Below are 14,216 nucleotides of genomic sequence, written 5' to 3'. Positions count from 1 at the left end.
TTCTTTTTTTGTGGCATCTTTGTCAGGCTTTGGTATTAGAGTGTTGGTGGCCTCCTAGAATGAGTTTGGAAGTTTACTTTCCTCTGCAATTTCCTGGAAGAGTTTGAGAAGGATAGGTGTTAGCTCTTCTCTAAATTTTTGGTAGAATTCAGCTGTGAAGCCATCTGGACCTGGGCTTTTGTTTGTCGGAAGATTTCTGATTACAGTTTCAATTTCCGTGCTTGTGATGGGTCTGTTAAGATTTTCTATTTCTTCCTGGTCCAGTTTTGGAAAGTCGTACTTTTCTAAGAATTTGTCCATTTCTTGGACGTTGTCCATTTTATTGGCATATAATTTCTGATAATAGTATCTTATGATCCTTTGTATTTCTGTGTTGTCTGTTGTGATCTCTCCATTTTCATTTCTAATTTTATTGATTTGGTTTTTCTCCCTTTGTTTCTTGATGAGTCTGGCTAATGGTTTGTCAATTTTATTTATCCTTTAGCTTTGTTGATTTTTGCTATGGTCTCTTTTGTTTCTTTTGCATTTATTTCTGCCCTAATTTTTAAGATTTCTTTCCTTCTACCAACCCTGGGGTTCTTCATTTCTTCCTTTTCTAGTTGTTTTAGGTATAGAGTTAGGTTATTTATTTGACTTTTTTCTTGTTTCTTGAGGTATGTCTGTATTTCTATGAACTTTCCCCTTAGGACTGCTTTTACAGTGTCCCACAGGTGTTGGTTTGTTGTGTTTTCATTTTCATTCTTTTCAATGCAAATTTTGATTTTTTTTTTAATTTCTTCTGTGATTTTTTGGTTATTCAGCAGCGTGTTGTTCAGCCTCCACATGTTTGAATTTTTAATAGTTTTTCTCCTGTAATTGAGATCTAATCTTACTGCACTGTGGTCAGAAAAGATGCTTAGAATGATTTCAAATTTTCTGAATTTACCAAGGCTAGATTTATGGCCCAGGATGTGATCTATCTTGGAGAAGGTTCCGTGTGCGCTTGAGAAAAAAGTGAAATTCATTGTTTTGGGGTGAAATGCCCTATAGATATCAATTAGGTCTAACTGGTCTATTGTATCATTTCAAGTTTGTGTTTCCTTGTTAATTTTCTGTTTAGTTGATCTATCCATACGTGTGAGTGGGGTATTAAAGTCTCCCACTATTATTGTGTTATTGTTAATTTCCCCTTTCATACTTGTTAGCATTTGTCCTACATATTGCGGTGCTCTTATGGTAGTGCATATATGTTTAAAATTGTTATATCTTCTTCTTGAATTGATCCTTTGATCATTATGTAGTGACCTTCTTTGTCTCTTTCACAGCCTTTGTTTTAAAGTCTATTTTATCTGATATGAGTATTGCTACTCCTGCTTTCCTTTGGTCTCTATTTGCATGGAAAATCTTTTTTCAGCCCTTCACTTTCAGTCTGTATGTGTCCCCTGTTTTGAGGTGGGTCTCTTGTAGACAACCTATATAGGGGTCTTGTTTTTGTATCCATTCAGCCAGTCTTTCTCTTTTGGTTGGGGCATTCAACCCATTTACGTTTAAGGTAATTACTGATAAGTATGATCCCGTTGCCATTTACTTTATTGTTTTGGGTTTGAGTTTATACACCCTTTTTGTGTTTCCTGTCTAGGGAATATCCTTTAGTATTTGTTGGAGAGGTGGTTTGGTGATGTTAAATTCTCTCAGCTTTTGCTTGTCTCTAAAGCTTTTGATTTCTCCTTCGTATTTGAATGAGATCCTTGCTGGGTACAGTAATCTGAGCTGTAGGTTATTTTCTTTCATCACTTTAAGTATGTCTTGACATTCCATCCTGGCTTGAAAAGTTTCTATTGAAAGATCAGCTGTTATCCTTATGGGAATTCCCTTGTGTGATATTTGTTGTTTTTCCCTTGCTGCTTTTAATATTTGTTCTTTGTGTTTGATCTTTGTTAATTTGACTAATATGTGTTTGGGGTGTTTCTCCTTGGGTTTATCCTGTTTGAGACCCTATGGGTTTCTTGGACTTGGATGATTATTTCCTTCACCATTTTAGGGAAGTTTTCAACTATTATCTCCTCGTATTTTCTCATGGTCTTTCTTTTTGTCTTCTTCTTCTGGGACTCCTATGAGTCAAATATTGTAGCGTTTAATATAGTCCTGGAGGTCTCTGAGATTGTCCTCATTTCTTTTAATTCGTTTCTCTTTTTTCCTCTCTGATTCATTTATTTCTACCATTCTATCTTCTAATTCACTAATCCTATCTTCTGCCTCTGTTATTCTACTATTTGTTGCCTCCAGAGTGTTTTTGATCTCATTTATTGCAGATTCATTATATATTGACTCTTTTTTATTTCTTCTAGGTCCTTGTTAAGCCTTTCTTGCATCTTCTCAATCCTTGTCTGCAGGCTATTTATCTGTGATTCCATTTTGCTTTCAAGATTTTGGATCATTTTCACTATCATTATTCAGAATTCTTTATCAGGTAGATTCCCTATCTCTTCCTCTTTTGTTTGGCTTGGTGGGCATTTATCCTGTTCTTTTGCCTGCTGGATATTCCTCTGTCTCTTCATTTTGTTTATATTGCTGAGTTTGGGGTGTCCTTTCTGTATTCTGGCAGTTTGTGGAGTTCTCTTTATTGCAGAGTTTCCTCACTGTGTATGGGTTTGTACAGGTGGCTTGTCAAGGTTTCTTGGTTAGGGAAACTTGTGTCGGTGTTCTGGTGGGTGGAGCTGGATTTCTTCTCTCCGGAGTGCAATGAAGTGTCCAGTAATGAGTAATGAGATGTCTATGGTTTTGTAGTAACTTTGGGCAGCCTGTATATTGGAGTTCAGGGCTGTGTTCCTGTGTTGCTGGAGAATTTGCTTGGTATGTCTTGCTCTGGAACTTTTTGGCCCTTGGTGGTGCTTGGTTTCAGTGTAGGTATGGAGCCGTTTGATGAGTTCCTCTCAATTAATGTTCCCTGGAGTCAGGAGTTCCCTGGAGTCAGGGTTTGGACTTAAGCCTCCTGCTTCTGGTTTTCAGTCTTATTTTTACAGTAGTCTCAAAACTTCCTTCTATACAACACCATTGATAAAACATCTAGGTTAAAGATGAAAAGTTTCTCCACAGTGAGGGACACACAGAGAGGTTCACAGAGTTACATGGAGAAGAGAAGAGGGAGGAGAGAGTTAGAGGTGACCCGAATGAGATGAGGTGGAATCAATAGAGGAGAAAGCAGGCTAGCCAGTAATCACTTCCTTATGTGCACTCCACAACTGGACCGCTCAGAGATGTTCACAGAGTTATACAGACAAGAGAAGAGGGAGGAAGGAGACAGAGGTGGCCAGGAGGATAAAAGGGGGGAATGAAAAGGAGAGAGACAGATCCAGCCAGTAATCAGTTCCCTAAGTGTTCTCCACTGTCTGGAACACACAGAAATTCACAGAGAGGGGTTAGGGACAAGACACAGGTGACCTGGTGGAGAAAAAGGAGAGTCCAAAGGGGGAGAGAGCAGTCAAGCCAGTAATCTCACTCTCCAGTAAAAATGGGTACTGAAGATTGGGTTCTTAAAGGTACAAAATTGATAAAAATACCAAAAAGCAAAAATTTAAAATCTAGAGTGTAATTTGGAATTTCAAGAATACAATGTTAAAGAAAAGAAGAAGAGAAAGAAAGAGAAAAAAAAACAAACAAAGTCACAAAAATATAAAGAAAATATAGGTACAAAATTGATAACAAATACCAAAAAGCAAAAATTAAAAATCTAGAGTAGAGTTTGGAATTTCCAAAATACAATGTTAAAGGAAAGAAGAAGAAAAAAGAGAACAAGAAAGAAAAAAAAAAAGTCACAAAAATTATAAAAATATATATATGAAGTTTGCTTTTAAAAAAAATAGGGCCCTTTTTTTTTTTTTTTTTTTTTTTTTTTTTTTTTTTTGCAAAGTAATAGTAGGTTATAAAGTGAAAATTAAAGGAGTAATAGAGGACTTAAAATTTTTTTTTAAATTTAAAAAAAAATAGAAAGAATGAATGATCGTAAAAATAGTAAAAATATATCTAGGACTTTCTCTGGTGTTGTTGTGGGTATTGTGGGGTCAGTTCATTTTTGGCTAGTTCCTTGGTCCGGCTTATATTTCTCAAGATCTATAGGCCCCTTCCTATGTAGTCGGTACTAACGACAGGGTTTTAATCTATTGCACCTGTCGCTTCCAAGGTGATTCCCTCTGTTCTAGCTTCTTCTGTTTGCTGGTCTCTTCAGTGTCTGATTTCCACCCTGACACAAAGGGGACGGTGGTGGACACTTTTTTTTTTTTTTTTTTTAGGCTCACTTGTTCAGTTGTGCTGTGGGGATGGAGGGATGCTGCAAACAAATAACACTGGCGTGTGTTCACAGTGCCTCAGCCACACTGGGCCTGCCCCCGCTCACGGCGCATGTACCCTTCCTGACCACACTGCTCAGGCTCTGGGCTGCTCTGCCGGGAATCATCCGAGGCCGGCCCTGGGCTGCATGCACCTCCCAGGTCTAAGCCACTCAGGTTCAGGCACTCAGGTAGTCCTCAGAGGCGCAGGCTCAGTTGGGCCTGCGTTTTGTGCCCTTCCCATGTCCGAGCAGCTCAGGTGATGAGGTGTTTGGCGAGCGTGGTCACTGTGACTTATCACCTACCCGCTGCTCGGTTTTCTGGGTGTACAACCGTCGCACCTTCTCAGGCGGATGTTGACCATCCAGAACCCCAAGAAGTCTTAGTTAGCAAAGAAGCCTGCTTACAGTTTTATAGATAATGTCTCTCTGGGGCTGCGATTGCCCCCTTCCACCTCTGGCTGCCTGTCACCGGAGGGGGAAGGTCTGCAGCCGGCAATCTCTGTTCAGTCCTTTGTTCCGTGCGCGGGCCTGGAGGTGTCTTAGGTTACGGCTGGCTTTTCGCGTGGTAGTTATCCCACAGTCTGGTTTGCTAGCCCAAATTATTTTGCTCAGATAGCTCTCGGGGCATTCAGGCCAGATCCTTACTCTAAGCGATGTAGCCCGCGCCTCCCTGCCCAGCCCACTCTTGCTAGTGGCGGGTATAGGTGTCTGCGCTGCTTCTCCTCTGGGGGAGTTACCGTTGGGCTCATAATCTGTGGGTTTTAATTGCTTATTTATGTTTCCTTCCTGTTATGTTGCCCTCTGTACTTCCAAGGCTCGGTACAGACTTGGCAGTGAGAGTGTTTCCTGGTGTTTGGAAACTTCTCTTTTTAAGACTCCCTTCCTGGGACGGCGCTCCGTCCCTCCCTCTTTTGTCTCCTTTTTTGTCTTTAATATTTTTTCCTACCTCTTTTCGAAGACAATGGGCTGCTTTTCTGGGTGCCTGATGTCCTGCCATCATTCAGAAGTTGTTTTGTGGAATTTACTCGACGTTTAAATGTTCTTTTGATGAATTTGTTGGGGAGAAAGTGGTCTCCCGGTCCTATTCTTCCACCATCTTAACTCCTCCCTCAGCATTAACTTTATTTGCTGATGACATAATTGTATATCTGGAGACTCCAAAGATAAGTACTCTATACAGTCACCTTTTCCTATCCATGGGTTTTGCAAGCAGAGAGCCAATGAACAAATTGCCAACAATATGATACTCAAATCCACAGATGCTCAAGTCTCTTATAAAAAGTAACATAGTATTTTAGGATTTGCATCTAAACTACACACATTCTCCCATATATTTAAATCATCTCTAGATTGCTTATACCTAATACAATGTAAATAATATGTAAATAGTGGCCAGTTCATGGAAAATTTGAATTTTGATCTTTGAAACTTTCTATAAGTTGTTTTTTGTTTTTTGTTTTTTTTAGTAAATATTTTTAATTCACAGTTCATTGACTCTCCACTCACTTTCACTTTCATTTCATAGATTTTGGGGAAGGAAGACTGCCTAGGTGGAGTGTCCTTTTCATCGCGTGATACAATCAGTATGGTTATCCCTGTTTATGTTGACCTTGACAACCTGGCTGAAGTAGTGTTTGTCAGGTTATTCCACTGCCAAGTTAGTCTTTTTCTCCCTCTCCATAGTGTTGTACTTTTTGGAAGGAAGTCACTATGACTCACTCTTCAGGAACAGGGAGTTACACTCCACCTCCCTGAGAGCAGAATTACCTATGTCAATTATCTGAAATTCTGCATGGGAAATTTGTCTATTGTCTCACATGTATTCAGTCATTTATTTATGTGAGTATGGACCCATAGGTATTCATTTTATACTTTGCGGTATAATCCCAAAAGCTGAACTTAATTTATTACATTGCTCATCTTGTTATAGTTTTGGCCATTGAAAGCTCATTCCTGTCTTCTTTGACATATCCCCACTACTCTAGGGATTTTTTTTTCTTTTTATTTATTTATTTTTTTTTAATTTATTTATTTTAATTAGAGGCTAATTACTTTACAATATTGTACTGGTTTTGCCATACATCAACATGAATCCCCCACGGGTGTACACATGTTCCCAATCCTGAACCCTCCTCCCACCTCCCTCCCCATACCATCCCTCTGGGTCATCCCAGTGCACCAGCCCCAAGCATCCTGTATCCTACATCAAACCTGGACTGGCAATTTGTTTCTTATATGATATTATACATGTTTCAATGCCATTCTTCCAAATCATCCCCCTCCTCCCTCTCCCACAGAGTCCAAAAGACTGTTATATACATCTGTGTCTCTTTTGCTGTCTCACATACAGGGTTATCATTACCATCTTTCTAAATTCCATATATATGCTTTAGTATACTGTATTGGTGTTCTTTCTGGCTTACTTCGGCTCCAGTTTCAACCACATCATTAGAACTGATTCAAATGCATTCTTTTTAATGGCTGAGTAATACTCCATTGTGTATATATACCACAGCTTTCTTATCCATTTATCTGCTGATGGGCATCTAGGTTGCTTCCATGTCCTGGCTATTATAAACAGTGCTGCGATGAACATTGGGGTACATGTGTCTCTTTCAATTCTGGTTTCCTCGGTGTGTATGCCCAGTAGTGGGATTGCTGGATCATATGGCAGTTCTATTCCCAGTTTTTTAAGGAATCTTCACACTGTTCTCCATAGTGGCTGTACTAGTTTGCATTCCCACCAACAGTGTAAGAGGGTTCCCTTTTCTCCACATCCTCTCCAACATTTATTGCTTGTAGATTTTTGGATCGCAGCCATTCTGACTGGCATGAAATGGTGCCTCATATTGGTTTTGATTTGCATTTCTCTGATAATGAGTGATGTTGAGCACCTTTTCATGTGTTTGTTAGCCATCTGTATGTCTTCTTTGGAGAAATGTCTATTTAGTTCTTTGGCCCACTTTTTGATTGGGTTGTTTAACAAAGTACCACATTCTGTATGCCGGCCACTGGCTTCCTCCTTTCAGGGGAACCTCAGGCTCCCCTACCCACTGTGTATCCTGCCAACTCTTCTTCTGAGGAGCATCAGGCTCCTCTACCCGCTGGGTATCCTGCAGACCATGCCAATTGTATTGTTCTTCATCCTGTTCACAGTGCTAGTTATCTTGCTGTTCACACTGCCCGCACTATTCACTGAAACCAGGGTAGGCAAGACTCCAGCTAAGAGGTTGGAAGAAGATTGGGGGAGTTGGCAGGAACTGCAGACACGTTTATTCCCTACAGGCAACAGCCATAGCATAACCTAACACAACACAACCTCTCTCCTGCTGGCACAGCTGCCATAACAGTATTCTCTCCTGGCTGATGCAGCAGTCACAGCAGTAGACTCGCTATATTCTCCCCTCTCATGGCTGACCCAATGGACACAGCCATGACGCAGCAGTAATGCCACCACTTTCCAAGTGGAGCTCCCGTATCCTTACAGCACAAAGTAGCTGTAGCGAGTGCCTCCTGACGCACACATGTGCAGTGCTATAAATGATCTCAGCTGTTACATAGTGGTTATTTACAAAAGGAGGGGCGAGACAGCCTGACCATGCCATCTTGGCTAATTTCTCTCTCCCTACAGCAACTAAACAAAAACAAACCGCAGGCCTCAGTCTCCACATATGTTTAAAGAAGGGTTTGGAAGTAGATAGTATTCCCTGCCCCCCCCCCCCACCCCGCCACCCAGTGGTCATGTATGGATGTGAGAGTTGGACTGTGAAGAAAGCTGAGCGCCAAAGAATTGATGCTTTTGAACTGTGGTGTTGGAGAAGACTCTTGAGAGTCCCTTGGACTGCAAGGAGATCCAACCAGTCCATTCTGAAGGAGATCAGCCCTGGGATTGAAGGAATGATGCTAAAGCTGAAACTCCAATACTTTGGCCACCTCATACAAAGAGTTGACTCATTGGAAAAGACTCTGATGCTGGGAGGGATTGGGGGCAGGAGGAGAAGGGGACGACAGAGGATGAGATGGCTGGATGGCATCACCGACTCGATGGACGTGAGTCTGGGTGAACTTCGGGAGTTGGTGATGGACAGGGAGGCCTGGCGTGCTTCGATTCATGGGTTCACAAAGAGTCGGACACGACTGAGCGACTGAACTGAACTGAACTAGAAGTAGATGTGATCTAATATTTTCAGTTCAGAAATTCTAAGTTTATGCAAAAGAGTGAAGAAAATACGTATTTATTTTCTTAAATAAAGGGTAGGAAGGACAGGAATAGGTCTTAAAAAAAATTTTAAGCCCAACTCTCCATGAAAAGATCACCTCAACACCTGCTGAATAAACAAAATTTATGAATGAATAAGAATTTGCTGTTTGCCTTAGTCTGACAACAAGTAGTTCTTGACACCGGAATTGAGTGCAAGAAATCTATCTGATAAGTAATTCTAGAAAGCATCATTAAAGGAACAGAGATGTAAAAATGGAAGGGAAGAAAAGGAACACAGCTTGCATTGGTGAGCAGACAGGTTCTGGCAGAGATTGAAGTAGGGAGTGGGGGGTGTAGGGAGGGATGCAATTTGGTATAGCCACTTTGGAAAACTGCTGAACAAATACATACCTACCTCTTGCTGCTGCTAAGTCACTTCAGTCGTGTCCAACTCTGTGACCGCATAAACAGCAGCCCACCAGGCTCCCCCGTCCCTGGGATTCTCCAGGCAAGAACGCTGGAGTGGGTTGCCATTTCCTTCTCCAATGCATGAAAGTGAAAAGTGAAAGGGAAGTCGCTCAGTCGTGTCTGACTCTTTGCGACCGTATGAACTGCAGCCTACCAGACTCCTCCATCCATGTGATTTTCCAGGCAAGAGTACTGAAGTGGGGTGCCATCGCCTTCTCCGACATACATACCTCTCATGATCCAGCAATTCCATCCTTAGGTATTTGTGCAACAAGAATACATACGTTCAGCAAAAGACACATGAAAAGATGTTTATAGCCAAGAAAACTGAAAATAAATGTCCGTTAAAAATAGAATAAATATGTAAATTGTGATATAATCATACAACAATGAAATACTTAATAGAAATGGAAATGAATGAACCTTAACTACATACAAGATAGATGAATCTCACACATACAATATTTAGTGGGAAAAGTCATGAAAGAAAGAATACACAATGTATTATTCCACTTCTGTAAAGTTAAATAACATAAACCAATTTGTGCTCTTAAAAGTGAGCATAGTGGAATCCTTTGCAGGGATAGAGTGGTGAGTTAGTAACTAACAAGCGAGCAATAAAGGACTTCTGCACTTTCAGCGTTGTTGTTGTTGTTGTTTCATTGCTTTGGTTTCTAGTTACATAAATGTTTTACTTTGAGAATCCAAAATGCTTTGTGCCCTATTCTGTTCATAAAGAGTAGGTAGAGTTTGGATATATTTAGATGTGGAGTAAAAGCATTCAAGCAAAAGTAACTTATAAATACCTTTGAATTTCCTGGTTTGCATTCTTTCTGAGGTACCAAAAAAAAAAAAAAGAAGAAGAAGAAGAAGAACTTAGTTGCAGATATTTGTGGATTTTTGTACTAGAAATGTGTCATATTCTATGTGACATACTAACCAAGATGACTTGTGAACCCATGAGTAGTCATTAGTTAAATCCATTTCATCTAGTCAAGGTCATTTTTTAAATTTTATTTATTTTTAATTGAAGGATAATCACAATATTGTGTTGGTTTTTGCCATACATCAACATGAATCAGCCCTAGATATAAAGGAGGTCATTTTAATTGTTACAACAAAAGACTTGCATGTCCTCTAAGCAGCATGTAGCCAAAACAATCAGATGTTTGCCCATTGTTTTCCAGGGATGTGGAGTCAGTTGCATCTGGGTGGACCTAAGCTGGTTGACACTAGATAGGACCACTGACCCTCCAACTGGGCATGCACCAGTGTCCATTTGATGACATTTTGAACTTGCAGAGGCCCATAGCTTAGGTATACTTGTGTAAATGACAATTACTATGCCTTTTCCCAATCACCTTTCCCCATACTCCACATACTCCCTGTGCCTCATACCCTCCCAGCTTCTTCATTCTTTATTTCACAAATACCCAAGCCCTGTGCCTTCAGAGAAGTGGATTTGAGATTTGTTCTCCTTGTAAGCTTTGGTTTGCTGTGCGTGGAACAACGGACATGGCACAGTAACAACAACAGAGACAATGTGATATTTGAAAAATGCTTATTTAATCAACCAGTGCTTCAAGTCCAGAAGATTAAATATTTGAATCAGAAAAGTCTAGATAATCGAAAATTACACATTTTCAGTAGCAATCACCATAATCCCAGCTCTCCAAGCCAAGACACTTATTACAGTAAGTGATGGTGCTTAAGGAACAGCACATTTGTTGACCAGGACTCTGTACATTGATCTAAAGGCAAAAATAACCCCTTTCTTTCCTCTTTTTAAGGGAATGTCTCAGTGATGCTCTTAAACTTGACTCTCTCCTTCCAATTGTTTAAGAGGAGCTCCTATCAGGCAGCAAGTGCACATGGGGGCTGATTGTCACTAGTTTAAAGCTGCCACCTCAGAATGATTTTCAAAAAACCTTCCCTCCACCCTGAAGGCTTTGCAGGTGAGTGGGATCAGCTCTGGCTCCAGGGCCCGGAGATCTCCCGCTGCCAAAGGCCTGCAGAAGAGAGGCACACTGAGCATGGGGGGCCACGCAGCTGAGGATAGCCAAGCACCTAGAATGCTGCTGCTGTCAGGGAAAGGCCCAGTCCAGGAGGCAGTTTTTGAAGGTACGGGAGGTTGGGGGGGAGGGGGTTTAGTCGCTAAGTCGTGTCTGACTCTTGCGACCCCATGGACTGTAGCCCACCAGGCTCCTCTGTCCATGGGATTCTCCAGGCAAGAATACTGGAGTGGGTTGCCATTTCCTTCTCCAGGGGGATCTTCCTGACCCAGGGATCAAACCCGGGTCTCCTGCACTGCAGGCAGAGTCTTTACCAACCGGGCTATGAGGGAAGTAAAGGTACAGGGCATCTGCCTAATTCAAAGCCCTGACCTACACAAATGTGCATATTCTACTTAAATGGCTGGAAGAATTGGTGAGCTGGCCAGGGTATCCTTCAATAAAAAACGTCTGGTCCTTAAAGACAGTTTATACAACTCTAGGTCGTTTTCATATCCTGCAGGCTTGGGAGACACTGCCTGAAGTGTCTGCCTGTGTGCACTTGCTCACAGACTTCCTAAAAGTGATTTAAAGAAAAGAGGAGGCAAAGGGGTCGGGAGGATTTAAGAGGCATTACTAACAAATGCAAGCTTGTCTGGTGGATGGATAGATGAGTAGAATATCAAGAAAGATTGCATCCTAGCAAAGGTGACCATTCAGGCCAAGCCCAAACCTGTTCTGAGCAGCAGCCAAGCAGAGGTGAAGCAGAAAAGATGCAGAGATGCAAAGGAGACCTAGAGCACCCCCGAAAGGATAACTGAGGAATGATTCTAATGACCAATAAGGAATGGAGCAAGCAGCATTTATTATATAAAATGTAGAGCCAAGGGTAAGGATACCTGGGACTATGGGAACCCACCAAATCTAGCAGGGAAAGTTGCCTCTGCCAGCTCACCACAGTGCTTCAAGGTGGAAAGTGGTGGTACTTTTAGTGAGTTGTTTATACAGCTTGACAAAGTCAGATCTCACCTGTGCTGGCTGGGATAAGTGCTTTGGGGGAGGCATAATTTTTAAGGTTTGAAAGGGACATACAGGGACATACATGGGTGCAATTTACCCAGTGACATGTGGGCACGGTTGGGTGCCAGGTGGTATTCTCTGAGCAAGTGATACTCTGGGGACCGACCAAACTAAACCCAGAGTTACACTGGACGGTGACATTCTCAGATGCAACATACTTTTCCTTATCCACGGACAGCTTTCCATTTTCTACCTTGGGTTTCAAACACGTAACTGTAAGGGAAACATATTTTTGAGCACACTGTTTCTCAATAAAAGGCAATATAACAGCATTTAACAATCAGAATGATGAGAAAGTCTGTTCATAAGTTACACTCAGGTCTTTCAAGTTGTTCTATATTATCTTTCATTTTCATAATACAATAGTATTATAATAGCAATAATACAAATTACAGTAGTAATAATTAACATTTGTTGAGCAAGTCCTTTTGTCAGTCATGTGCTAAATCCTTTACATGCCTTATCTCATTTAATTCCCACTACAACTCTGATCAGATACTACAAAGAAACTGTAAAATAATTTCCTCAGTGTCACATCCTTTTAGGCAGCAGAAACTTTGCTCTTAGTTGCTACACCCGCTGCCAGCCTTGATCTACATATGGTCTTAGGTATGTACTTTTCATTGTTCAGGCCTCATAATCTTCCTGAGCTAAATGAAATTGTTAGAAAAATCATGAAAATACCATGGACATAATGGATGGTATTCTACAGAAAGCATTCACAGTAAATCTCAGTTTGCCTGCCTTGGGCCTTCTCTGAAGCTGGAGAACTATGACTGGAATTGAAGAGGGGGCAGTTACTGCCCTCAGGGCAACCCTAAACTATGGGAGACAGAAAGCAGTGGATAAACACCTCAGTTTCCCACCCTTCAGACAGACAATTTTAAAAGGCATTCCTTATACTTAGCTGTCTCAAAGAACTGAGCACCTACTGTTTACGATACTTATCTTTTCCTTTTTTCCCTGTCTCCATGTCATCCTGCACGCCTGCTCCCCAAGATCCTAGTTCCCATTTTTGGAGCCGAGCACATCCAAAATGAACCACTGGTACTCCAGTCATTTTGTCAAGCTTGGCTTTCAGAGTAACCCAAACTATGGTACCCAATAATCTCTATCGTGTTGGTGTGAAGAATCTTTCACAATGATGACATTTCGTTTCTTAACCTGATTAGAGACAGATCTTTATAGCCCTAGGTACTCATTTCTTCTGCTTTCTGGCATTTAAACTATCAGATGGATCAGCAAGGCTGAGTTAGAGCAAGAAAGTCACTAGACATCAAAGGCTCCCCTAAGTTAATTCCTCAACGTGGGAGCTTCCATTGTTACAGAAGTTTATAAATGCTTCTTGCCCTCTTGACTTAAAAATACAGAGCTTTGTAGGATGGTGTCTCTCTTTACTGGAACATCGGGCACAGTGCTTACACAGTATATATGCAGGAAAAATGAGAAAATGAGACTTTGAGGGGGATTTTATCAACTCCGCTATTTTCTCTTGCAAGAAAACTTTTCTTCTAAGACTTTTTGTTTATGTTTTCCAACTGATAAACTTTGTTCTATAGCTCCTTGCATGGCACTAGTGATAGGTATAGTATCTGCAACCACTTTTGCACAATATTTTTTAAAAGAACAACCCCAAAGTCACCTGGTATTAAGTACTATGATCATTTGTGGAACCAAGTGGGACCATTTGAGAAGTCTGTAGAATACTTGTGAAAAGCTCTCTCACTATTCTTAACTTTTTTACATGCTGGCATTTCAGGCTTCCGTGTGCCATCTTCTTGGCATACACTTTTTCCATCAGGAGAAACAGGGTAATAGCCTCCATCACATGTATATGAAATATGGTCCTCATTGGTATACTCACTCCTAACAGGAAAACCTCTCTTTTCACTTGTGATTCTAACAGTCTCCATCCCTTGTGTTGAGCAGTATACCTCTGACAAATAAAAAATTATGCTCATGTTTAAGAAAATCATCAGGGAGACATGCAAACCTGTCTCAGGAACTGATAAAATAGACAAGAGGTCAGCATGGAAATGGATGCATATTTGAATAGCATCATTAGCAAATTCAAAAATTTCAAATTTGCACCCCAAAATTGCAAAATACACTTTTTAAGTACATGCTAAACATTTGCAAAAAATTACTTCATGCTTTTGCAATAAAAGAA

General features: G+C 40.9%; 1 protein-coding gene across 1 annotated transcript in view; it reads right to left on the bottom strand.

Annotated features, from left to right (window-relative positions):
• Window positions 1–14,216, bottom strand: part of LOC102272644 (C4b-binding protein alpha chain) — a 90,210-nt gene that overhangs the window by 26,098 nt on the left and 49,896 nt on the right. Inside the window, exon 8 of the mRNA XM_070384789.1 lies at window positions 12,153–12,259. Coding sequence (XP_070240890.1) covers window positions 12,153–12,259 — 107 coding nt within the window. The remainder of the gene's footprint in view (window positions 1–12,152; window positions 12,260–14,216) is intronic.

Source organism: Bos mutus, chromosome 16, assembly GCF_027580195.1.
Source record: "Bos mutus isolate GX-2022 chromosome 16, NWIPB_WYAK_1.1, whole genome shotgun sequence".
Lineage (NCBI taxonomy): Eukaryota > Metazoa > Chordata > Mammalia > Artiodactyla > Bovidae > Bos > Bos mutus.
Note: the sequence above shows the minus strand (reverse complement) of the source record. Positions and strands in the feature narration are given on the sequence as shown.